The sequence below is a fragment of the Salmo trutta genome, chromosome 16 (assembly GCF_901001165.1).
Source record: "Salmo trutta chromosome 16, fSalTru1.1, whole genome shotgun sequence".
Lineage (NCBI taxonomy): Eukaryota > Metazoa > Chordata > Actinopteri > Salmoniformes > Salmonidae > Salmo > Salmo trutta.
The window spans coordinates 50,015,538-50,042,997 of NC_042972.1; the positions used below are offsets into that span (position 1 = coordinate 50,015,538).

General features: G+C 46.2%; 1 protein-coding gene across 2 annotated transcripts; it reads right to left on the reverse strand.

The window, feature by feature from the left end:
- Positions 1-1,030: 1,030 nt before the first annotated feature.
- LOC115150962 (protein DDI1 homolog 2) lies at positions 1,031-26,931 on the reverse strand. 2 transcript variants are annotated; one of them, XM_029694825.1, is made up of 10 exons: positions 26,514-26,931; positions 25,910-26,039; positions 25,336-25,617; positions 20,295-20,421; positions 19,981-20,108; positions 11,573-11,701; positions 7,865-7,968; positions 5,913-6,105; positions 4,462-4,512; positions 3,679-3,831 (listed from the first exon to the last, which is right to left on the reverse strand). In XM_029694825.1, the coding sequence occupies exons 1-9, from the start codon at positions 26,649-26,651 to the stop codon at positions 4,502-4,504; spliced, it is 1,242 nt and encodes a 413-aa protein (XP_029550685.1). In that variant the 5' UTR covers positions 26,652-26,931; the 3' UTR covers positions 3,679-3,831; positions 4,462-4,501. The 2 variants fall into 2 exon arrangements, with proteins under 2 accessions (XP_029550684.1, XP_029550685.1); XM_029694824.1 differs by lacking the exon at positions 4,462-4,512 and having other exon boundaries at positions 1,031-3,831.
- Between the last annotated feature and the right edge of the window lie 529 nt (positions 26,932-27,460).

Here is a 27,460-nt window from a genome sequence, read left to right on the forward strand (position 1 = left end):
TCAATGGCTTCTTTGAGAAGGGATCTGAGTCTTGCTCAGTCAGCTTCAGTATTCTCTGCAATGACTTCAGAAACCCGCAGCATTAACCTCAACAAATTCCTCTATACCAGACCCCCAACCAGTGGAGCCAGGGACTTGCACCACCCAATACTGCTACTCGTCCTCTGTCGCTGTAGACTCCGATCTCTGCTTACCTCCGTGATGATCTTCAGACAAGACAGAGAAAATAAACTGACAGCAATAGAGTGATGAGGGCCTCCTGGTGCACCATGTTGGTCACATATGACATGTAGAGGGATCAGAACATAGGGCAGTGATGGAGCAAGAATCTCTCCAACCTGAGAGATCACTGCAACTCCAGGCCCAGCAGAAACCTGCAGGTATCAGAGCAGTCACTCAGCTTAAAGCCCCATAACACACAAGTTGGTATAAAATGTAAAAACAAATGGAGACGATGGAGGACTTGGTTTGAACACATACGCAACAGGAGTTGACGTAGCGAATAACGTCCTGCGCCAAGGTGGGCCACCAATACTTCTCGGAGATCGATTGAGTAGTACGAGAAATACCTGGATGCCAAGCGACGACAGCTGAGTGCGCCCAGGTCAGCAGCCGATGTCTTATCCCTGTGGGAACGTAGATGCGCTCAGGACAGATAGTGGGTGCGGGCTCCCTCTCCGGAGCCTGGGGAATGTCCACATCTACGTCTCAGACTACAGGGGCTACGACTCGAGAGGAAGGGATTATGGGACCCTTTCCTGAATCGTAGAGATGGGACAGGGCATCAGGTTTGGTGTTCTTTGAACCTGGGCGATAGGTCAACGTGAAGTCAAATATTGTAAAGGGCCCACCTTGCTTGGCGTGGATTCAGCCTCCTCGCCCAGGCCTCTCAGATCAAGTCTACAGGTGGTGCCTTCTGCCCATTAATCAGTTTCCCCTCGCCGCCATAAAAACAAGTCTGCTTAATTCACTAACTTGTACATTTGCATATGCAAACGCAACTATGAGCAAAGAACAAATATAAGACAGATTAGCAAAACATGACTTTAATCTTTTAACACCCATTCTTTAGAAATATCATAAACCACACACATACAATACAAAGAACCAGTTTTACTTTATTTGGGAGTTTAAATTGAGTACAAGATAAAACGAAATAATTAAACCTTCCACGATGTTGGTATATGCATATGATCCAGATAATACAATAATAAAAAAAAATTGATAATGGATATATGAATAAATGATCTGACAGCTGGATAGGGTAGACTGGGAGAGATTTCCAGTTCTACATATCTGAATGTGAACAGGAACTACCAAAACCCCTCTTAATGTCCATATCACATTTCCAAAGATGTTCATTTTATACATGCTGTTATATTTGAAGACCTTATCCTTTATCTGCACAATCTCACACTGACAATCTCCAGAAATATTCAATACTCTAACTCCTTGGCTATGGTGATGTTCCTCTATCAACAAAGTCATGTAGAAAGTAAAAAAAGGGTAGTGCTGCTTGATTTAATTTCTTGTGCAAGCTGTTTTAAACATGAAAACACCCAGGTTCCCCAGGATTGGCAATAATCACGTCTGAGTGTCATATTACAAAATGCTAACATCGGCAGAAAGAAAGATCAGCAGTTAGCAATGCTTCTTAAATGGAGTCATTTCCACAGTGTAATATGTTTAACTGTCTGGTGGGTTTTATCAGAATCTGAGTTGTTAAAATCAAACATCAATTTAAAACAAATGAATTGTTTAGCGGAGCAATAACTCACAAATCGGACATTTTAACATACTATTTTAGGTTAATCTTCAGCCCTTTAAACAAATGCCATTTTACATACAAATGTAAACATTTACCAACATTTTCTCATCAATGGGGCAGTTCAATTGTGTTTAGAATAAAATACGTATATACAGGGTTGGGGGGATTAAGGAAATCAATCTACCAATCTATAAAATCCATGAAATAGGCACCTACTGCTGCATGCAAACAACTCCGATCATATTGGCTCAATCTAGGAACAAATAAGTTGTTGTTGTATGGTCTGTGAGAAACCAATAGACAAAAAACATTTCCCCTTTAGCATGTAGTGGCTGCGAGGCCAGGGGGATTCAGATGACACCATCAACAATAAGACAAGAGTACACATGAAACCCATGTTGACAAGAGGCTGGACCTCCCATATGATTGTAATGTCGTGAGTGTCTAGGTGGGCACAGTGATCTTGCGGGCCAGCAGAGCCAGCAGAGCCAGCTCCACACAGCCCTGGGCCTGTTCCAGTGCCTCTGCAGCCTCTCTGGCAGAGAAGCCAGCTGTCTGGATCCTCTGGATGTGCTCAGCCGGAAACTGTTCGGTAACGGGATGTGGAGCAGAGAAGAGAGGGGCTGGAGAGGAGGAGGGGTGTTGGGGGCCCAGGGCCTGAGGTGAAGTGCGGGGCGAAACGCCGGAGTCGTCCTCAGGTGAACCCACAGCCATGGACAGAGGGCTCCGCTGTGTTAGCTCAGGATGGAGGCTGGGAGTGTCTGGGTTGTCAATGGCAGAGGCTCTCCCGTCTGCCACGCCCCTCCCCTGCTGCCCCTCAGGGGGCTCCCTGAACTCCAGGTCTGCTTGGAGTGAAGAGGGCGAGGGACTCTGGACCTCAGACACAGTCCCTCTGTTTTTACTGGCATCTAGCCCATACTCGTCAGCCCTCCTTTCCCCCTTGGAGTTGTCTGGATACTGTGGTTCTAGTTCTCCCTGTCCCGCTCCTGGTTCAGCCTCTGCCCTGTCCCTAGTCTCCAGGCTCTGCTCCTGTCCAGAGGTGCCTGGCAGGACACAGTCAGGAGGCCCTCCGTCAGACATAGCAGCAGCATGGTTGGCTTTGGCATCGCATGGTTCTGCACCAGCTATAATGGCAGTAGAGGGGGAGAGTTGTGTGGTGTTTTCAGGCATCAGGGTTTGGGGCTCTGCGGTGGGGTTGTGGTTGAGTCCGTCAGCATCCTGTCTGTGTGAGGGAGAGCAGGAGGCACTACGGTCCTGGGGGGACAGGCCACAGCTGTTAGACACCAGCAGCTCATGGAGCTCCCTCAGGGCCTGGGCCAGAGACGGGATCTGGTCTGAGTTGGGACAGCGCTCCCCCTCTGGCTGGTCCCTCTCTGATTGCACAGTGCTCTGGGAGGAGACAGGGGGAGAATCCATCTCTGCAGATGTGGATCCAGAAAGACAGGGCTCCAGGGTGAGTGATGGGGGATTAGAGACGGGACGGTGGGAACCCCCTTCTCCACTCTGCTGACTTGGGTTACTCAGACATGTCCGGTGATCTGTGGTGGTGACTGACATGTCCTCCTGCTGCTCCATGGGCTGAATTGGGAGGCTTTCCTCTGGGAGGGGGGACAGGGAGCCATTCTCTGCCTTCTCAGAGCCACACATCTCTGGAGGGATCTGACTGTCTGAACATCCCAGGGTGGGAGTGCCAGTCACAGACTTGTCTGCAGGAGGGGCGCATATGGACAGATCCTGAGCCGGGGGAGTGGGGGTGGTGGGTAGGAGTGGCTGGGTGGGGTTGGTAGGGCTTGGGTCTGAGAGAGGAGACTGTTGGGTTGTAGGTGCTATGTTCTGGGCCTGGGATGAGGGCCCAGGGATGGGGAGACCCAGGAAACCAGGTTGGGTTTGGCTCTGCCCTGGTGTTGGGGCCCCGGCCTGGCGCATGTAGGCTGGAGCAGACTGAGAACGGTCCAGGGCAAGGCTCCGGGGGTGACCGGGGGAAAGGGGGGAGGACAGGGGCATGTTGTTCGGGGGTTTGAGCGTTGGGAATGGTGGGGATTCCTGTGAGGTAGTTTGTCCACCTACAATGTGAGGGTAGAGATCAGTTTTAGAATGTAACAGTAGTTGAACAACAATTGAAACCAGCTATGGACCAAAACATTCTTGCACACAACATGCATAGTTTGTCCATGCCAGCTTCTGAAATGAAACATGACATTGAAATGCAGAGACCTTAAAAGGGATAGTTTGAGATTTTGGCCACTTCCCCAGAGTCAGATGAACTCGTGGATACCATCAAATCAAAGTTTATTTGTCACGTGTGCTGAATACAACAGGTGTAGACCTTACAGTGAAATGCTTACTTACAGGCTCTAACCAATAGTGCAAAAAATGTATGTTTTTATGTCAATGCATCCAGTATAAAGGAAGTTAGCATTAGCACAATGACTGGAAGTCTACAGGAACAGCTAGCATGCTTCATTGCCAAAATCTCTAACAATCCCTTTTAATCAGTGATTGCATCCTCTACTTTTTAAAATAAGTTGAAAAACATGGTAAATACTATTGACCATTTATCAAAGGATTTATTCATAATATCGTACCAATATGTTTTTTTTTTCTCACCAAAAAGCCCAAAATACAATTTTGCAACAAAAAAGAGAATATGGGTGATGGACTTAGCATTGATTCTCTCTGTAGGTTTGCAGTACCTGGTTGGTAAGGCCCTCTCCAGCTGTCTCCCCAAATGCATCAGTGCTGTCCTGCTTAGGGTTAGGCCACACACCACACATCATGCAAAGGGACGCAGAGAGTTAGCACTCGAACAAAGCATGCACCGTGCTGTCAGACTGTTCACATAGTGGTGAACAGTGTCAGCCAAGATAACTTTATTTGACCTATGACCCTAGAGGTCACAGAGTGATCACAGGACCTGTCAGCTAACAACCTCCATGAGCTAAATTGGTCCGCAGAGTGATTTCATTTTTTTTTTTGTTTTACTTATTTAAATGAGAACTGTTAAACCAAATGCATTTACAGAACCAAACAAAGACTAACTAGACTAAATCCAACCACAGGTCAGGTTTTGATTTCATACCTAGGTCTGATTTATAAAGCTTATTTTTGAGGTGATGACATGCAGTGATCATGTATGTGACAGAATCAGGGGTTGGAACCGGTTTAGGGAACAGAACCAAAACAGATTTTTTTTTCAAGGGATTGAAATGGAACCTGGAACGAAAGTGATCCATACTGTTCCGGAACAGAACCGTTTAATAACGTTATTTTACATTCAACTTTTTTTCCTAGTCCCACAACAAAATGTAACAAAGTGCCTATGCAAAGCTGTCACTCAGAAACGTATTCCATCGTCTGCCTGCAAGCTGGAAGTCTTACTCTGTGCGTGTTTAGGCTACCTTCCCCTCCGAAGCATAGGCTACAGTACTGACGTTACAAGCTCGATTCAGAAGATAGGGAGAGATTTTTAATTAGCTAGAGAAGAATGGATTAACTTTTTAAATGGTAGTTAAGGATACCATAGGCCTAGTTATCACTTAACGTTGAATTTATTACTTACAAAAAGGTAAGACGTGTTTTTATTCTGGTGTCGCTCTGCACACACAAGCAGTTAGCGAGCTAGATCAAAGTACATTTAAAGTCCCTCCATTGAAGCTGCTCCTCTTAGGTATAATTCTGTCGGCCTAATTCAGATAAGATGCCTTCAACCCTCTCGGTCTCTCCCCACCTGCAAAATGTTGGTTGCATCTTCACCATAAGCAACACTTGACTGTCCATCACGCATGTAAACAACTAGCTTGCCTGCTCTATCCGCACTTGAAGTAATTTAATGAGCTAAACGTAAGGAACGATCTAAACCGGTATCTTTTTTGGGGTTCGAACCAGTTCAGAACTTTATTTTGCTGGTTGGAATGAAACCCCCCCCAAAAGTGTGGTTCTGTTCAGAATTACACGATTGGAAAATAACTTTGGTTCCAACCCCTGCTGAGAATGCTGATGACTGCAGAAACAGGGCTCAGGAGTAAAGAAGCTAAATGCAAATGTGCTTTCTGGCCCATGTCTCTGCTGCAGTAATGTCCACTGCTTTAGTGTGCAGGCAGAGCTGAGGAATCACCATAGCCCTCTCCCAGACCGCGTTCCTTACCGCTCTCCTGTACAGATCTCTGAAGTGCCTCTGCCAGCTCTCGGTCTGCGATCTCGTCTGGCTGGGCGTCCTCACGCCCCTCGGGCCCGTATGCCAACCGGGCACACTCTGGCAGCTCCGCCTCAGGCAGGAAGCGGGTCTCAGTGCCCGTTGTCCCGATCAGCAATGTGTTCTTCTTCAGGTCAATGGAACACTGAGGTAGCAGGATATATAGACAGAACAGTAGTTTAAACACTGGGATTAGTTAGGATGTCATTTACAGTGCATTCAGGGAGTATTCAAGACCCCTTGACTTCACACATTTTGTTACGTTACAGCCTTATTCTAAAATTTAGGTTTTTTTCCCAGTCATCTATAAAAAAAATGTAAAAAAAGCTGAAATTACATTTACATAAGTATTCAGACCCTTTACTCGGTACTTTGTTGAAGCACCTTTGGCAGCGATTACAGCCTTGTCTTCTTGGGTATGACGCTACAAGCTTGTATTTGGGGAGTTTCTCCCATTCTTCTCTGCAGATCCTCTCAAGCTCTGTCAGGTTGGATGAGGAGCATCGCTGCACAGCTATTTCCAGGTCTCTCCAGAGATGTTTGATAGGGTTCAAGTCCGGGCTCTGGCTGGGCCACTCAAGGACATTGAGACTTGTCCCGAAGCTACTCCTGCGTTGTCTTGGCTGTGTGCTTAGGGTCGTTGTCCTGTTGGAAGGTGAAACTCTGCCCCAGTCTGAGGTCCTGAGCAGGTTTTCATCAAGGATCTCTGTATTTTGCTCCGTTCATCTTTCCTTTGCCCCTAACTAGTCTCCCAGTCCCTGCCGCTGAAAAACATCCTCACAGTATGATGCTGCCACTGTGACGACCCTCCCACTCTGTCTGCCGAATTCTCTCTCTTTGCTCTCGTTTTCCTTAATAGGATGTCGGTGGGCGGAGCCGGGAGGGTCGTCAGCGAAATGGACTGAGTGTGTCTTGGGGATAAATACACATTTCCCCCATTAATTGAGGAGACTGTCCATGCAGACACACTATTTTTGGTTGTGGCATTTTGTGGCTTGTTTATTTTGGCACCTCAACACCACTCATGATCACTATCTATGCATGTAACCAGTGATTACTGACTACACACACACTTGTTAATTGTATATAATTTAGTCAATAAATATATTTTTGTTATTCCTCGAACTCTGTGTTGTCTCCCTTTTTGTTACACCACCACCATGCTTCACCGTAGGGATGGTGCCAGGTTTCCTCTAGATGTGACACTTGGCATTCAGGAAAATTAGTTAAATCTTGTTTCTCATGGTCAGAGTTCTTTCGCTGGCTTTTGGCAAACACCAAGCGGGCTCTCATGTGCCTTTTACTGAGGAGTGGCTTCCATCTGGCCACTCATCCATAAAGGGCTGATTGATGGAGTGCTGCAGACATGGTTGTCCTTCTGTAAGAAACTGGAGCTCTGTCAGAGTGACCATCGGGATCCTGGTCACCTCCCTGACCAAGGCCCTTCTCCCCTGATTGCACAGTTCGGCTGGGCGGCCAGCTCAAGGAAGAGTCTTGGTGGCCACTGTGTTCTTGGGGACCTTAAATGCTGCAGACATTTTTTTGGTACCCTTCTCCAGATCTGTGCTTCGACACAATCCAGTCTCGGAGCTCTACAGACAATTCCTTCGACCTCATGGCTTGGTTTTTGCTCTGACATTCACTGTCAACTGTGGGTCCTTATATAGACAGGTGTGTGCCTTTCCAAATCTTCCTTATAAATTAGCAAACATTTCTAAAAACCTGTTTTTGCTTTGTCATTCTGGGGTAGTGTGTAGATTGAGGATTTATTTTTATCCATTTTAAAATAAGGCTAATGGAGGGGGGAAAAAAATGGAAAAAGGCAAGGGGTTTGAATACTTTCTGAATGCACTGTATATGTGGTAGTGTTCATGGAAATGGTGGGACAGGTATAGGGATCTGACCTGATGTCTCTTGAGCATGTCCAGTCCAAGCAGCATGTCCATAGGTTGGTCTTCCAGGATGGAAAAGGAGCAAGGCAGGAAGTCCCCTTCTATCTGGACCTGAGCTGAGTAGGGAAACACACCTCACTTTTAGCCATTATCAGATACAGATGCTACCATCAACATTTGCTAGAGGTTTGAATATCATTTCTTTCAACAGATTGGATAAAACAAGGTAAACATAGCAGGAGCCACTTGATTGTGGAGAAATACCATGTTCAGTTTTTTCAACAAGCGCAGGCTGTCGGCTGTTAGGCTCGTTTTCAGCTGGGTACTTTTCCACCTAAATTAACTAGGCTAATTATAAATAAATTAGCTAGTCAGGGAAAAAAAAGTCTGCCAAGCCCTCTCCCACTAGAATTAACGATATGCATATTCTATCGATCTATTGATAGGACAGTTGCTTGTCAGTCACAAAGTGAGTAATGACAGGGAAACACTGCAGGTTTGACAGTGCTGTCTCTCCCGCCTCTCCGTAGGTGTGTGTGTGTTGTGGTTGCAGTCAAATGTCTTTACAGAGGGAGAGAGCATGAATTTGCACGTCCCATATAATGTGGTAACGATGAGTCGAAATCCACTTGGCATATTGTTTTCTGGCACATTCATGCATTTTCTTTCACGTGCAGGAACGACAGTTTTGCCAGGAAAACCACGTGTTGGACCAGTGGTTCTGGTCAGTGACGTAACTTTTCAGCGCATTTATGCACTCCAGTTCAACATTTTACCTGCTCTGTCGCTGTCTACCATTTGAAGACTACACGTGTAAATGTCATGCTATTTGTATTTGCGCAATACGATTGGCGGTTCATTCAAGCACACCACCTGCGAGTCAACTTCGAGCACGCGAGCAGTACATGAGTTGACGCCTTCACACCGCACACGCGAGCTGTCCAGAGCAAAAATAAAAATCCACCATCAATCTACTAGCTGAGCTTTTTTTATTTTAGGGAAAGTGATTAACAAAAGTAAACCTTAAATAAGTTTACATACTAGCAAATAGCTGGCTACTGTGGCAAAAATTAAGCTCCAAAAGGACACCTAGCATTCATCTTGGCTAGCCTACTGTAAGCCTAGTTTATATCTCTTTTGGAACGTTTATCTTTAAAAGGGGCAGCATCCTATTTTCACATCTTCTCAAAATGACATACTTTAGAAACAAAAACGAATGCAATTAATACATTTCTAATGAGAGCAATGACTTGCATTGCTAAATTATTACACCGCTTTTAAATACAATAACCAAATGTAGCCAATTAATAGCTTGATATAGAAAGAGCATGCCAACCGATAGACCCAGCATGACCCCAATGCATTTAAAAACACCATGTTTGGGCCAGTATGAATTCTGTTCGGGCAAGTAGATTTTTGGCTAACTGGCCTGAAAGGGCCAGTGGGATTTATTTTTATGTTGGACCCTGGCGTGTTTCATATGCAGACATGGTGCTGGAGCATAGGCCATTTACTGTGCTTTAATTGACAAACAGAAAGCTTGACCAGTTTATAAAAAGGTGTCAAACTGACTGATCTCATATCCTTGCCATTCATAAATCATACAACGTAGTTATATGTCCATGGTATCGCATCGGGACAAGTTACTTCAAGATTTTCGAAATTAACTCTAGTACTTGCCATACGGTCCCGACAAAGGGATACTTAGGGATTTTGGCAATGAAGCCCTTTATCTACCAGTCAGATGAACTCATGGATACTATTTTTATGTGAAGTAATTTTGCGAGCCAATGCTAACTAGTGTTAGCGCAATGACTGAATGTCTATGGTCTCTACTAGCATGCAAGCAGTTACCATAGAGTTCGTCATTGTGCTAACGCTAGTTATTGCCAAAATCATGAAGTATCTCTTTAAAGTGAGTGACTCGTCAGTAGCATACCGAATCTCATCGGTAAGAGACACATTCATTTGGCTTCAAAAATATGATCAAATCAGAAAGGGGGCAAATACTTGTTCACAATACTGTATGTGGTATTTTCTAAGATATTGACAAAGGTCTACTTATCTAATCAAAGTATTGACAATGGAGTAGTCAACTGCTGCTTTCTGTGTAGCAAAGCCCATCTTTAACACCTGCTTCATTCTTCAATCATACCTGTATTGCAGATGGCTGAGAAAATACACGACATGACCAAAAGTATGTGGACACATGCTCGTCGAACATCTCATTCCAAAATCATGGGAATTAATATGGAGTTGGTCCCCCCTTTGCTGCTATAACAACCCACACTCTTCTGGGAAGGCTTTCCACTAGATGTTGGAACATTGCTGCAGGGACTTGCTTCCATTCAGCCACAAGAGCATTAGTGAGGTCGATGTTGGGCAATTAGGCTCGCAGTCGGCGTTCCAATTCATCCCAAAGGTGTTCGATGGGGTTGAGGTAGGGCTTTGTGCAGGCCAGTCAAGTTCTTCCACACGAATCTTGACAATCCATTACTGTATGGACCTCGCTTTGTGCACGGGGGCATTGTCATGCGGAAACAGGAAAGGGCCTTCCCTAAACTGTTGCCACAAAGCTGGAAGCACAGAATCGTTTAGAATGTCATTGTATGCTGTAGCGTTATGATTTCCCTCCACTGGAACTGGTCCGAGCCTAGCCAGAAAAATAGCCCCAGACCATTATTCATCCTCCATCTAACTTTACAGTTGGCACTATGCATTCGAGCAGGTAACATTCTCCTGGCATCCGCCAAACCAAGATTCGTCCATCGGACTGCCAGATGGTGAAGCGTGATTCATCACTCCAGAGAACGCGTTTCCACTGCTCCAGAGTCCAATGGCGGCGAGCTTTACACCACCCCAGCCGACGCTTGGCATTGAGCATTGCGATCTCAGGCTTGTGTGTGGCTGCTCGGCCATGGAAACCCATTTCATGAAGCTTCCGATGAACAGTTCTTCTGCTGACGTTGCTTCTAGAGGCAGTTTGGAACTCGGTAGTGAGTGTTGCAACTGAGGACAGTTGATTTTAACGTGCTACAGCAGCTAAGCCATTGTTGCTCCTAGACGTTTCCACTTCACAATAACATCACTTACAGTTGACCGGGGCAGCTCTAGCAGGGCAGAAATTTGACGAACTGACTGTTAGAAAGGTGGCATCCTATGACAGTGCCATGTTGAAAGTCACTGAGCTCTTCAGTAAGGCCATTCTACTGCCAATGTTGGTCTATGGAGATCGCATGGTTGTGTGCTGGATTTTATACACCTGTCAGCAACGGGTGTAGCTAAAATAGCCAAATCTACTAATTTGAAAGGGTGTCCACATACTTTTGTTTATATAGTGTACCTCTTAATAGGAAGCTTGAAGCCTGTGGAAGTCAGCAGACTCTTACATGATTCATTAAAGGCCCAGTGCAGTCAGAATGAAGTTTCCAGTTTTTCAGCCATTTCATATTGTAAAACAGCTGATGAAACTAACACTGGAAGTGTGAAAAAAATGTGATCAGTGTTCTTTCCTGATAGTTGCTGGTTGAAAATACAATATAGCATTAGAATGTACTACAGGGCACCAAAATGGAGCTTGTTCGGCAAAACTTTCGTAACCCCCGAGGTGGCCTGTCTGGCAACCTTTTCTATTTGGCTGGCTACTCCATGTGCTTGTGGAAAACACTGCCATGTTGTGCAAAGGAAAGGTTCTCTCTTTGAGACATAACCTATACCCACCCAAGTGTACTCTGCCAATGATCTTCTGGGTGCCCACTCCCTTGGCGATGCCAGCCCACCGTCGGTCCACCAGACGCATGATGTTACAGCGCTTGGCACACGCCTGACTCATGATGGTCATCTGGGCCCCTGGATATGAGAGAGCGAGAGAGAGAGAGAGCGAGAGAGAGAGCGAGAGAGAGAGCGATGAGAACAAATACAAGGAAGAGCTCTACCAACAAATACAAGGAAGAGCTCTACCAACAAATACAAGGAAGAGCTCTACCAACAAATACAAGGAAGAGCTCTACCAACTCCATGAGAACCCTTTTTCAAATCATGCGAGAATTTTTCTTCATTTGATTTGGAATGGCAAACCAGTTAAAGTTAAACAGGAATATTCATATAATGAACATGAGTTTGGAGGGTTACATCTTAAATATTAAAAGGCATTAAACCTCCCTCTTAAAGCCTCCATTACACCGAAATGATATCCAAACTGGTTTTCCAGCAGGCTACTAAAGCCTTGTTTTAAGTGACTCAAAATCAATTTTTTTGGCATATCTGATTCAAATATGTGTTTCTTTTTCCTGCAGTCTGAACAGCCAAAGAGCACATGGAATCAGATATTTAAGCCACATTTCAAACCCCCTTTGTAGGTGGTTTGAAATCAGATACAAATCTGATTCCTGGCCATACGACTTGAATGGTGAAATCTGATTTGCCCTCAACTTATTTCTAGATTTATTTGGCATATCTTGTTGCTTGCTAGCTACTGGGGTAGCTAACAAGCTTGTTAATTGCTTACAAACAAATGAGTGAATGTGCTAGAAAGCTAAACAGCTACCTAGCTAGCTAGTTGATTGCTATGACTAGCCAAAAAGGACTCGTTTTGAAAGTTGGATCATCTTAAAAAAAGTGTTCTTGCACTATGATTTTTAACATTCAACGCAACTGGAGGACCATACGTACATATCCCAACCAGAAGCCATGGATTACAGGCAACATCCGCATCGAGCTAAAGGCTAGAACTGCCGCTTTCAAGGAACGGGACACTAATCCGGACGCTTATTAGAAATCCTGCTATGGCCCCAGACGAACCATCAAACAAGCAAAGGGTCAATACAGGATTAAGGTTGAATCCTACTACACCAGCTCTGACGCTCATCGGATGTGGCAGGGCTTGAAAACTATTACGGACTACAAAGGGAAACCCAGACACGAGCTGCTCATGGACGCGAGCCTACCAGACGAGCTAAATGCCTTTTATGCTCGCTTCGAGGCAAGCAACACTGAAGCGTGCACGAGAGCACCAGCTGTTCTGGATGACTGTGTGATAACGCTCTCGGTAGCCGATGTGAGCAAGATCTTTAAAAACACTGGTCAACATTCACAAAGCCGCAGGGCCAGACAGATTACCAGGATGTGTACTCAACGCATACGTGGACCAACTGGCAAGTGTCTTCACTGACATTTGGAACCTCCCTGACCTAGTCTGTAATACCTACATGTTTCAAGCAGACCACCATAGTCCCTGTGCCCAAGGAAGCGAAGGTAACCTGCCTAAATGATTACCGCCTCGTAGCACTCACGCCGGTAGCCATGAAGTGCTTTGAAAGGCATGGCTCACATCAACAGCATCCTCCCGGATACCCTAGACCCACTCCAATTCGCATACCGCCCCAACAGATACACAGATGACGCAGTCGCACTCCACACACTGCCCTTTCCCACATGGACAAAAGGAACACCTATGTGAGAATGCTATTCATTGACTACAGCGCAGCGTTCAACAACATAGTGCCCACAAAGCTCATCACTAAGCTAAGGACCCTGGTACTAAACACCTCCCTCTGCAACTTGATCCTGGACTTCCTGACGGGCCGCCCCCAGGTGGTAAGGGCAGGCAACAACACGTCTGCCACACTGATCCTCAACATCGGGGCCCCTCAGGGGTGTGTACTTATCCCCTCCAGTACTCCCTGTTCACCCACGGCTGCGTGGCCAAACACGACTCCAACACCAACATTAAGTTTGCTGACGACAACACTGGTAAGCCTGATCACCGACAACGATGAGACAGCCTATAGGGAGGTGGTCAGAGAACTGGCAGTGTGGTGCCAGGACAACAACCTCTCCCTCAATGTGAGCAAGACAAAGGAGCTGATTGTGGACTACAGGAAAGGGTGGGTCAAACAGGCCCCCATTAACATCAACGGGGCTGTAGTGGAGCGGGTCCAGAGCTTCAAGTTCCTTGGGGTCCACATCACCAATGAACTATCATGGTCCAAACACACCAAGACAGTCGTGAAGAGGGCACAACGAAAACTTTTCCACCTCTGGAGACTGAAAAGATTTAGCATGGGTCCCCAGATCCTCAAAAGGTTCTACAGCTGCACCATCGAGAGCATCCTGACTGGTTGCATCACTGCCTGGTATGGCAACTACTTAGCATCTGACCGTAAGGCGCTACAGAGGGTAGTGTGTACGGCCCAGTACATCACCGGGGCCAAGCTTCCTGCCATCCAAGACCTATATAATGGGCGGTGTCAGAAAAGCCCATAAAATTGTCAGACTCCACTTTGCTACCGCACGGCAAGCGGTACCGGAGCACCAAGTCTAGGACCAAAAGGCTCCCAGCCCCAAGCCACAAGACTGCTGAACAAATAATCAAATGACCACCGGACTATTTACATTGACACCCCCTCCATTTGTTTTGTACACTGCTGCTATTCACTGTTTATTATCTATGCATAGTCACTTCATCCCTACCTACATGTACAAATTACCTCAACTAACCTGTACCCCTGCACATTGACTCGGTACCGGTACCCCCTGTATATAGCCTCATTATTGTCGTGTTATTATGTTACTTTTTATAATTTTTTAACTGAGTTAATTTGGTAAATATTTTCTTTACTCTTCTTGAACTGCACTGTTGGTTAAGGGCTTGTAAGTAAGCATTTCACGGTAAGGTCTACACTTGTTGTATTCGGCGCATGTGACAAATAGTTTGATTTGATTTTGATTTGAACTGGGAAACATCCATGGCAGGCATTGTCGTAACCTTAGCTTGTTACATAATTTATGAGATATTGGAAGCACGAGCAACACCAATCAGCCTACACCACTGTGCACACACCTGTCGTTACTTGACAAATGAGAGTAGACATGTCGCCAAATGATTCCTGTCTGAACACACACAAATCTGATTTGGTCCCTTGTAACTTTTGGACAGTCAGTATCCCAAACCGTATTTGAAAAACAAAACTGATTTGAGCATTAAGGACTGGAGTGTGAACACTGCTTAAGAGGCACATCCAATGTTCAAAAGGGGTGCTTTTTGCAGTTATACAGATTAAAACCAACCATTTCTGGTGGATTGAAAATAAATCCCTGTTTAAAGTATTCAATTCCAATTTCATCCTCCAGAAGAGGCAGAACAATTACAGCAAATAACACGGCTAAACTCCAATGTACTTAGAGAAAATACCAATTTTCTTGGGGAAAAAAAATGTATAAGGTAGGTATCATGTTTAAAAATTACACTGTAAATAAGGATGGTAAAATGGTCACACAAGCTATTAACAAAGGTGTATGGAGATGTATGCTCAATAGAAAAGTATAACCAACTCTTCGCAGCTCTGCTACAAAAATTAGGCAAATGCTCAAAAGAAAATAAACCAATTAATGTATCTGCCTCCACAATGAAAAACCATGCATGGCTTAAAATCACTAGTATGAATCGTAAAATGTATCAGTTTCACTTAAGGTTGAGAGGTTTGACAATTATTCTGCATAAAAATGTAAGCTAGTTGGAAACAGATTTTTTATGTCCCAATACCATGGCATCGGGTTTATGAACTGATATAAAAAAAATCCAAAATTGAAAAAGAACAGATTGTGTCAATTTAAAAACATATATAAAATTCGCCACAAAAATAATGCTCAATATTTGGGGCATTGAAAAGTCAGCCCTGTGCAGACTGCCACAAAAAAACTGAATCAATAGATCTCTTTTTGTACTTCAGTGGCTCACTTTGAGTCAGGTCCAGGAGTGGTTGTTAAGTCATAATGTCGGTGTTCAGAAGGACCTACAAACAAACAGTACTGTTAGGAGATCTGAAAAACCACCATCAATCAATGGGAAATATGATTATACACTTAGGTAAAATATTTCATTTTAGGGCAATCTCAGTAGAAATGGTACAAATAGAGAGGTTCAAGACCCTCTTAAGACGTCACAGCAAAATAGGATGTATTGCAAAAGGAAATTGTAAAATGGTAGTGTACTGCGAAAGAAGGGTTAGTCTGTGGATATCAGTGTTGGAATTAAGATTGGAGTGATTGATTGACCGATACACTTGGAGTCCAGTGCGATTAGGAAACACACACTACCGTTCAAAAGTTTGGGGTCACTTAGAAATGTCCTTGTTTTTGAAAGAAAAGCACATTCTATGTGTTTTAATCAAATCAACTATATGCACTGAGCTTGCTTTAAGCGCACTGTTTGATGAAATAATTAAGACACACAAATGACTACAGGGAGTCCGACCGCAATTGATTTGATTATGCCGGGCTCGCTGCTCTGTGTAAAAATAAAAAAAACGACAGCGAGTGACTGACTAGCACCCGTTGTCTCCCTCTCCTCCCTGCTGCAGCGACCACCACAGAACATATAGTATTTATAGTGCTGTTCGTGTTGCTGAAGCTGCAATATAAATTTGTATTTTCTAACTGAAAAGCTATGTTACAGAAATCCCTCATACCTTTAGGAAAACATTCCCTATTCCCTTAACCGTTGCTCTCTTTACGTGACACATATATGCATCACATTCATGAGACGAATAGGGCGTTACCTATAGCATATCATAATCACATCATTAAATTGGTTATAAACTCCGAACACGTGACAGCAAAATGTATGAGAGGATGTGACAAATAAAACTTGAAAATGGGGGAATGTTTACTGGTTGCTCAGGTAAAGGAATCAAATGTGTGGAATAAATTTAGTTGTAGAAAATACTGGAAGTCAAGAAAAATAAGGAGCTATTACGTGTGCCAAACAGGTGCTGTTAGATTACCATGTAATTTTTCCTGACTGTTTGGGACACTTTAAACACTAAATTATAAGCATACCAGAGTCTGTTGTAATGTTGTTGTTGTGTTTTGCAAAGGCTAAAAACAGTCGAATGCAATTGCCGAAATGGAACGGTTGATTTATTGTTTATGCTAATTATTCAAGGTTCGCTTTATTTTATTGCATTTCAAATCATGAATAACTCGTAGCCTGTGTGATGACATGAACGAATGAATGATTACTTGTACAGGCTACTGTATCCATCATTGAAATATAGGCCTAAGTATGTTAAGACTATCTTAGGCCTAGAGCTCGATGGTGGTTATACAAGGCTTCATGGTTGAATTTCTGCAAAGAAACCACTACTAAAGGACACCAATAATAAGAAGAGACTTGCTTGGGCCAAGAAAAACAAGCAATGAACATTAGACCGGTGGAAATCTGTCCTTTTGTCTGATGAAAACAAATGAGATTTTTGGTTCCAACCGCCGTGTCTTTGTGAGACGCAGAGTAGGTGAAAGAATGATCTCCGCATGTGTGGTTCCCACCGTGAAGCATGGAGGAGGTGGTGTGATGGTGCTTTGCTGGTGACACCGATTTATTTAGAATTCAAGGCACACTAAACCAGCATGGCTACCACAGCATTCTGCAGCGATACACCAACCCATCTGGTTTGCGCTTAGTGGGACTATCATTTGTTTTTCAACAGGAAATTAACCCAACACACCTCCAGGCTGTGTAAGGGCTATTTGACCAAGAAGGAAAGTGATGGAGTGCTGCATCAGATGACCTGGCCTCCACAATCACCCGACCTCAACCCAAATGAGATGGTTTGGGATGAGTTGGACCGCGGAGAGAAGGAAAAGCAGCTAACAAGTGCTCAGCATATGTGGTAACTCCTTCAAGACTGTTGGAAAAGCATTCCAGGTGAAGCTGGTTGAGAGAATGCCAATAGTGTGCAAAGCTGTCAAGGCAAAGGGTGGCTATTTGAAGAATCTCAAATATATTTTGATTTATTTAACACTTTTCTGGTTACTACATGATTCCATGTGTTATTTCATAGTTTTGATGTCTTCACTATTATTCTGCAAGATAGAAAATAGTAAAAATAAAGAAAAACCCTTGAATGAGTAGATGTGTCCAAACTTTTGACTGGTACTGTATATGGATGATTCATAAAGCCAGGCACATTTAACAGTTAGGATATTGATTATAGACCTAATTAAGATGGGGTTTCACCTCTCCTCACCTTTCGTAGACAATTAACGCAAGGTCTGTTTTCTCATCTCCCAACTCTGCTGCTGCCTCTGCACTGTTCTCAACACCAATATGCTGGCTAACTTTGCTATTATGCACATAGCAACATTGGTCTCGGAAAAGGAGCCAATTCAACAGCGCACTGACATTTCAGAAGCGTAGACAGCGACCGCTATGAAACGTGGGGGAAAAGCCTGCTCCAGTGCGCTCAGGACCTCAGACTGGGGGCGACGGTTCTCCTTCCAACAGGACAACGACACTAAGCACACAGCCAAAACAACGTAGGAGTGTCATCGGGACAAGTCTCTGAATGGCCCAGCCAGAGCCCGGACTTGAACCCAATCTAACATCTCTGGAAAGACCTGAAGATCGCTGTGCAGCGACGCTCTCCATCCAACCTGACAGAGCTTGAGAGGAATGAGATTAACTCCCCAAATACAGGTGTACCAAGCTTGTAGCGTCATACCCAAGAAGACTCGAGGCTGTAATCACTGCCAAAGGAGCTTCAAAGTATTTAGTCTGAATAAATGAGATGTTATTTGATAAATTAGCAAAACAAATTACCTGTTTTTGCTTTGTCATTATGGGGTATGGTGTGTAGATTGATAAGAAAAAATGTATTCCAGTTAAGAATAAGGCTGTAACGTAACAAAATGTGGACAAAGTCAAGGGGTCTGAATACTTTCCGAATGCACACAGTGTACAAAACATTAAGAACACCTCTTTCAATGACAGACTGACCAGGTGAAAGCTTTTATCCCTTATTGATGTCACTTGTTAAATCCACCTCAAATCAGCGTAGAAGAATGGGAGGAGACAGGTTAAAGGAGGATTTTAACCCTTGAGACAATTGAGACATGGATTGTGTGTGTGCCATTCAGAGGGTGAACAAAATATTTAAGTGCCTTTGAAAAGCGTATGGTAGCAGGTGCCAGGCACACCAGTTTGTGTCAAGAACTACAATGCTGCTGGGTTTTTCACGCTCAACAGTTTTCCGTGTGTATCAAGAATGGTCCACCACCCAAAGGACATCCAGCCAACTTGTCACAACTGTGGTAAGCATTGGAGTCAACATGGGCCAGCATCCCTGTGGAATGCTTTCAACACCTTGTAGAGTCCATGCCCTGACAAATTGAGGCTGTTCTGAGTGCATTGGGGGGGGGGGGGGGGGGGTGCAAAAGGTTTGCACACACACTGAACAAAAATATAAATGCAACATGTCAAGTTTCATGAGCTGAAATAAAATATCCCAGAAATGTTCCGTACACACAAAAATAATTTTTACATCCCTGTTAGTGAGCATTTCCCCTTTGCCAAGATAATCTGTCTACCTGACAGGTGTGGCAAATCAATTAAAAAGCATGATCATTACAAAGGTGTACCTTGTGCTGGGCCACTAAAATGTGCAGTTTTGTAACAAAATGCAACAGATGTATCAAGTTGAGGTAGCGTACAAATTGGCATGCTGACTACAGGATTGTCCAGCAGAGCTGTTGCCAGAGAATTGAATGTTAATTTCTCTACCATAAGCCACATCCAACGTCGTTTTAGAGAATTTCGCAGTACATGCTGATGTCAACGTTGTGAACAGAGTACCCCCTGGTGGCAGTGGGGTTATGGTATGGGCATATAAATATATAAAAAGGGGAATTAGAAATGATGCAGGTAATGTTATTTGATAGAATTGAAGTCTATCTGCTAATTTCATAGGAAGGGGGGCATGAGAGGAGAAGTAGGAAAGAGCAGGCAAAAACAGATGGGGCACATGTATGGAGTGCGGGCAAGCAAGTTGGAACACTTTTTTAAATCAAGAGATGTCAGAGGTGGTAGAAAGAATATGAGCATGTGGATGAAAGAATGGGAAATAGGAGGGAGGAGCCAAGAAGGTTTACAGAGAATTGTAAAATATGGCAGACTGAACAGTAGTGGATATAGCTGGAATATCATCATGAGAGCAAAGCTGTCAAAACTAGCCAAGGAAACCTGTACTAGACACCACAAAACAAAAACCCTTAACTGAATTGTCTCCCTATTGCCCTAGTCAAAGAAGCTTATGCTTTGCACTGAGGAAGAAAATATTAGTATGCGTTACCTGAGTCAACAAAAGCTTTCACATGGTACCCGTTGACTATACAGTTGATGTAGAGCATAACCACCTGGCCAAAGCTCTCTGGGGCCTCCTCCATTGCAATGGTCATGTTCTCCTCTACGTTGTGCTGCCTGAAGTACAAATTGTGTGCGATTATGTAAGGAAAGCAATTGTACATGAATACCTACATTTCTCAAATAGTTTAAACAGAGGGCAAAATTCAATACGTAAACTAGTACATTGTTTCCAGAAGAGACCCTGACTGAGGCCGTCTCTGACTCCAACCCTTCCCTTTCCCCTCTTGGCTGTGTGAGTACCTGATGTCCTCCTCTATCTTGGCCTGGGCCTCCATGTCAAATGGGTCGGCAGTCAGAAGCCGGATCCTCTCCTGCTCTCTGCGAGCCCGATCCTGCTGCTGCTCCAACAGCACTTTGGTGAAACGCTCTACGGGAGGCAGTCAGAAACATGATTAGAGCTCCTAGTTGAACACTTAAAGGGATACTTCGGGATTTTGGCAACGAAGCCCTTTATCTATTTTCCCCAGAGTCAGATGAATTCATTGGTAGCATTTTTATGTCTCTGCATCCAGTACGAAGGAAGTTAGAGGTAGTTTCGCCAGCCAATGCTAATTAGTATTAGTGCAATGGCTGGATGTCTATGGTATCTACTAGCATGCTAGCAGTAACCATAGACTTTGTCATTGCTCTAATGCTAGTTATCAACTTCCTTCCAACTGCATGCAGAGACATAAAAATGGTATCCATGAGTTTGAAGGTTACGTATGTAACCACGGTTATGTGAGCTATTTGGATCACTCCAATATATTGGTATCACTCCGCGGCGGAGGGATACATCCGAGGTGAGGATTTACAGATTTACTCCTGTGTACACCTGTGTCACCCATGGCCGTGACACACTTTCTCTACATCATTTTTGAGGCGCCTCTAGCACCGTAGAGGATTGGAGTGATCCAAATAGCTCACATAACGGTGGTTACATACGTAACCTACGTTATGTTTCACTATATTGAATCACTCCAATATTGGTATACCCATACCAGATTAGTCGGTGCTAGAGGGACCTGGCCAGCCAGAGGCGAAGTCCCAGCGCGGGACTGAGACGCAGGGCCATCAATGTGGAAGGGGGGTCCCGGTACAGTCCCCAGAAGGGGAGGCGATGCCCAGGACCGCTGAACCAACCGCAGAGGGAGGTGACACATTTACCCGATAGTACCTAGCAAAGGTGCAAGAGGAAGCCCAGCTGGCCGCAGCACAGATATCAGCGAGGCTCACTCCTCTCAGTAGAGCCCAGGACGCAGCCACACCTCGTGTTGAATGTGCCACCACAGATCCCAGCACTGGCCTGCCAGCCCAGGTTGTATGCTGTCGTAACAGTTTCCACGATCCAGTGAGAGAGCCTCTGCTTTGATAGCCCAGCCCCCAGGACTCTCTCACCATAGCAGACAAAGAGCTGGTTTGTTGTTCTCACTGACCATGTCCACTCCACATAGGCAGCCAGTGCCCTCACAGGTTACAGCATGCCGGAGGGAGGTCCAGACTCCCTCGCCACTGCAGGGAGGTCGTAAGCAGACAGAATAAAAGGGATGTTCACATGCCTGTCTGACAGAACCTTTGAGAAGAATGAAGGGTTGGGGCAGAGAGATATACTCCTCCCCCTGGGGTCCATCCGGTAGCACTCAGAACTTACCGGAAGAGCATGGAGCTTACCCACCCTCTTCATGGAAGTAATCGCTACCAAGAAAGCCACCTTCATAGAGAGCTGTTTCAGGGAGGCAGACTCCAACGGGTTTGAAAGGCAGCTTTGCCAAAGCTGCCAATACCACATCCAGATCCCAGCTCGCCAGGGAGCGGGACCTAGCTGGACGCAGGCGACAAACCCCCTTCATAAACCTGGAGGCCAAGGGATAGCGCCCTACTGGCCTGTCCATCCACCCCGCATAACAGGCAGATATAGCGGCCAAATGCCCTCTCAGTGTAGAGGCTGTCAAGCCCTCATCAAAGCGAGACAGCAGGTATTGGAGGACATACTGCACCCCGCATGACTCGGGCACAACCTCAATACCAGTGCACCATGAGCAGAACAACCGCCAGCGCAACTGGTATGCTGCGGTTGTAGCCGGCGCCCTTGCGTTCTGCATGGTGTTCATTACACCCTCCTGTAGTCCTAACATGGACCATTGTGGGCTTGGCCACTGAACGGCACGGCCTCGGATGCCACAGAGTTCCCCCGGCCTGAGACAGCAGGTCCGGTCTTAGGGGAAGTTTCCAAGGTGTCCCAGACAACAGCGACAGGAGAAAACTGAACCAGGGTCGTCTGGGCCAGTATGGGGCTACCAGAAGCAGACGATGCTCAACCTAGTCCTGTCCAGCACAGCCTGGATCAGGGAAAAGGGGGGAATGCGTAAAGCTCCAGCCCTGGCCAATCGTGAGCCAGAGCATCCAAGCACAGAGGCCCTGGTGGCTCCGACATGGAGTACCACACGGGGCAGTGCGCATTATCCAGGGAGGCAAATAGGTCTACCTGCGCCCTCCCGAGCTTGTACCACAGGTGCTGCACCACCTGGGAATGTAGGCTCCAGTCCCAAGGTGGCGGGCCCTCCCTCAGGGGGATATCCACTGCCACATTCAGGATGCCAGGTACATGCGCTGCACGTAGAGACGCTCGACGTCCCTGAGCCCAGAGGATCTCCTGTGCCATAAGAGAGGCGGTGCGACCTCAGTCCACCCTGATGGTTGATGTAAGCCACCACTGTGGTGTTGTCCATTCTCACCAGGACGTCTTCCCTTCAGATGTGGAAGGAATGACTGCAGGGCCAGCAGTACAGCTCAGAGCTCTAATGTATTGATGTGCCTGCCGCTCCAAGGGGGTAGCCAACAGCCGCTGGCCGACCTACCCTTGGTCACACCCCCCAGCCGAACTGGGAGGCGTCTGTGCTGACCAGCTCCCGGCGGCACATCCTCAGCATCTCCACCCCACCTAAGAAAGGTGTGACAGAGCCACCTCAACAGAACCTGAGTACTGGTTGGGGCACAAATCAGCCAATCGTCCAGGTAATTGAGGATCAACGACCCTCGGGACGTGAGAGGTGCCAGGACAGCGTCCATGCGCTTTGTGAAAGTGTGGGGTGCCAAGGAAAGGCCAAAGGGAAGAACCATGAATTCGTAAGCCCTCCCATTGAAAGTGAATCAGAGGTACTGCCAATGAGCTGGGTGAACAGGGACATGGAAATATGCATCCCTCAGGTCCAGCGTCACAATCCACTGGTCCCTGGACATGGCCTGCAACACGCAGACTGGGGACAGCATGTGGAACCTCAGTACCTTTAAGTACCCATTGAGGTTGCGGAGGTCCAGAATCAGTAGAAACACTCCATCTCTTTTTGGGACCAAAAAATAAGTGGAGTAGAACCCACCTAGACGTTCTGAACTCTCGATCCTGCGGATGGCAACCTTGTCCAGGAGTGAGGAGATCTCTAGCCACAGGGTTTTCTTCAGGGGGTCGGCCACTGTGGTGACACCAAGGCCCCTGAAGGACGGGGGCCAGCACCGGAATTGGAGTCGGTACCCCTCGAGCATTGTAGACAACACCCATTAGGACTCCACACACTCCTCCCACTTGGCCCTTTGAGACCAGGAGAAGTGGCCGAGGCAGGGTGTGTCAGGGGTTTTGCCAGGGCCCGTCTGTGCCCCACCCCGCTGTCGTTCCTCAGCACTAGCCGATGGGCCAGGAGAGGGACCCCACCATTGTTCGGGTGCAGGTGGGTGGCGACGGTCCGTCTGCCTTGGACACGTGGCCTGAGGAGGCGGCATGAACCATCTCCTGCTCTGGAGAGCAGCTGGCAGACGGGATTGGGCCAGCCAGAGATAGTGCCGAAAGGTAACCACCTGCGCCATGGCACGTCCGTTGGAGCGGGCCACATCCCTCTGGAGCAGGGAAAGCAGGCAAGACACCTCCATCGCCTCCCGGAGGAGCTCCTCTGTGCCCCACTGCAGCCAGGGCAACAGTCTGCAGGTAGGCCTGCAGCAGCATGGCCGTGTTGGTAAAGCGGCCAAGAGAGCAGAGGGACCCACAGATGGGCTCTGCCTGCGGTGGCTCCGGTCACACTTCCTGGGAGGGGTACTGTGGCCAGTAGAGGGACTAACAGCTCACTGGCGCACCACTCCTGAGGGAGGGAGCTCATCCCCAGCCTGAGCCCGAGCCTGGCCGACCCACTCACGCACGGCCTCCAATCGCACCAGGCGCAGGTGTTCTGAGTACCGCCCACCGCCCTCTCCACGTGGCTCAAACCCAGGCAGTGCATACACGAGGAATGTGGATCTCCAGGGGGATACCACCATTACCTGTCACAAAGGAAAGCCATAAGCTCAGCCAAGCCAAGCCAGCAAGGCCACGGAGCAGGGGTCCGACGCCCTAGGAGAGCTTTTGTCGTGACCCGCTTGGAGGATTTAAAAAAATATTATTACGCCAACTGCAATATTACCTAGCTGGTTTAATATCCAAGCAGTAGAAACAGCACTATATGATGTAGTAACTCCGTTAAAGAACTCCAAAGTTAATCTCTCAACGTAGTGGAAGCCCACCACGATGCTCTTACATTCTGCAGGGGAAAGAACAAGAGAAAAAAAACATTGTAGAGTAATTAGCAGAGAACCCGTGCCTATGGCGCAGTCACAGCATGTTAAGCAATTCACAACACACACAGAACAAGCCAGTCGGCAAGTTTTGTAAGGCAAATACAGTCTGTGGCAGCAAGAGCCACCAATATATTAAAGGATGCACACGAAGTCGTAGTGTAACGCTAACGAAACACAAGCACGACAAACCACGGGCGGGAGATACAGATCAACGGTGCGCAGCGAGTGGAGGACTCAAGAGGAGGGGCTGGCCATGTGGCCAGCAGCTCCAGGCTGCAAACAGCCGGTGAGTATACTTCCACGCAAGATATTACACTTACCAGTGACTTACCAAGCGAATTTCAGAGAATTTGTACCTCAAACCATACGGACGTCCACCGAGAAAATGAAAGAGAACGTGTGTCACGGCCATGGGGTCTATATATAGGGGCGGACCCCAGCCGTGACACAGGTGTACACGGGAGTAAATCTGTAAATCCTCACCTCGGATGTATCCCTTTGCTGCGGAGTGATACCAATATAATGGAGTGATCCAATATAGTGTAACATAATATCTGACTCTGGGGAAGTAGATAAAGGGCTTAATTTCCAAGATCCTGGTATCCTTTTAAGACCCATTATTCGCATTGATATCTAACCAAAGCCTTTATAATGACAAGATAATCAACACCAAAAGAGAAGGGTTGATGCTATCCCCACTTACCCAGGTCTCCACTCAATAAGGCCTCAGCCAATGGTGGATTGCGCTCCTTGAGCAGGGACAGTTCGTGTGGATTGGCCAAGAGCATCTGCTGCAGTAAGGCGGGGTCATCCAGACCCTGAGGAGAGGAGGCGGAGCCCGGTAGGGATGGGGGTGCAGCAGGGGGTGGAGAGCGCTGCTGTTGTGAGGTTGGGGCCTGTTGCTGCTGTCTACGGGTGAACCGCTGACTGGAACCAGAAGAAGTGCCGGGGACTGCGATGGAACTGAAGTCAATACGTGGGAGACCTGGGGGAGAGGGAAGAGACGGAGGGTAGGAGAGTATGAGCATGACAGAGGGTTCCAGGTTCAGTAAGATGCCAGGTAGACAACTGGGCTGAGATAACAGTGAGCCATTACTGAGGACCAATAAATAACGAACAATGTGAGAACTGAAGTGCAAGGTTAATAGGTCTGTTAACCACTCCTGCACGCCAAACTCGCACTAGAGCAGCTGGACTCCTCCCATAATTCCAACCTTGTAACAGGGCAGAGATAGATTTCGCACAGGTTCTGTCTCGCCCAACAGTGTTGACCTTACCTGGGAAGGCTGATTGTGCTGGTGGTGGCCTTCTGTCTGCCTGTCTAAGCACCACCACATCTCCATCCTTAAGTCCATATGTCCCTAAAGCACGGGTCAGGTCTTTCAGAGGCTGCTCTGCATATGTGATCTGAATAGAGGGAAGGGCCACAGGGGAAAAAAATAAACATTCCCTTTCCACACTGGACGAAAAATAAAAGGACAAATTAAAATGCTGTCTGATGGCCAGACCACCTCAATTAATTAGCTAGGTTGCTAATCAAAATAGTGACAAGCAAACCAATGGACAGCTTGACATGTAATGTTATATGAGTCAGTAGAAGTTGTGTTCTCAGACGGTTGACACATGATCATAGGCTAGCTAAGTTGGCTAATAACTAAGGTACAACTAACGTTAGCTAGCGACCAGACGAACAATAAAGTTAATTCTGACGAGCAACGTCAATGTATTATTCCTAACAAGCTACTACTGTCAAGTCTGTCTGGATAATTAAAATGTTGAATTAACTAACTGGTTGATATAAAACAATATCTTAATGTAACGTTAGCTACTAACACGTTTATGCTAAGCCAACTAGTTAGCATGTTTTAGCTAGTGGTTCACCTGAATTTCCCCAGCAGGGATTCCTGATTCTAGTTCACACAGAGCAACAAAATCTCTAAGTTCAAGCTCCGGAGACACATCGAGAGAAAATGTGATTTCCGAGCGGTCATTCGGTGCGCAGAAAACGGTTACCAGCATCGCGCTTTTGGGCAGGGTCACTTGAACCCGTTAGTCACTTGCAGTTTGTTGACACTAGCTAGCGTGTTAGCAAATTTTCCGTGGCTATAATGTCAGTATCGTTGTGAACGTACAAACTTGTTTCAGTCAAACGCTCAATAAAGACAATTTAATATGACATATTGAAGTATTCACGGATAGTAGCTAGCTTGGTAAATACACCGAGGACTGCCGTGTCTTATCAAATACTGATAACTAGCCTATGTTTCTCACTGCCGTATTCTTCTTCTTCGTGTGAATTTCCGGCAGACTAGACGCTGTCTTCTTCTTTCTTATGAGGGTTTTATGGCGGACTACAACCCCAAAAGGTGTATTGCCGCCACCAACTGGACGGGTTGAAAAAAATTAAATAAATGTACAAGTAAATCCATACGTAATAGTGAAACTAACTTAATCAACCTAATAAAAATAGTACATTGCCAAAACAAACAAAACTCCCACTTCTTCCTTCTTTTAATACTCCATATCTCCCTTCTCAGGTTCTAGGACCTGAGAGGGTGGTGCGGCTTGTGCCAATATTCCATGTAAGTCCTTCGCTGAGATATCTTTCAGCCCCAGGAACCGCTCCGCCGCATCCACTATGACTTCTATCTTCCTGGATCTTCTTCTCTGCTATTACCATAGCTATAAATGCCACAAAGTCCAGTTTCTTAACCTTTAAAATGTCAGGATCCTGCTGGTGAAAGGCAACCCCTGCAGCCTGCAGTGCAGGCCTATCCACCACCATGGACTCTTCTGGTGCACCATTCAAACCCTCAACTGTTTTCAAA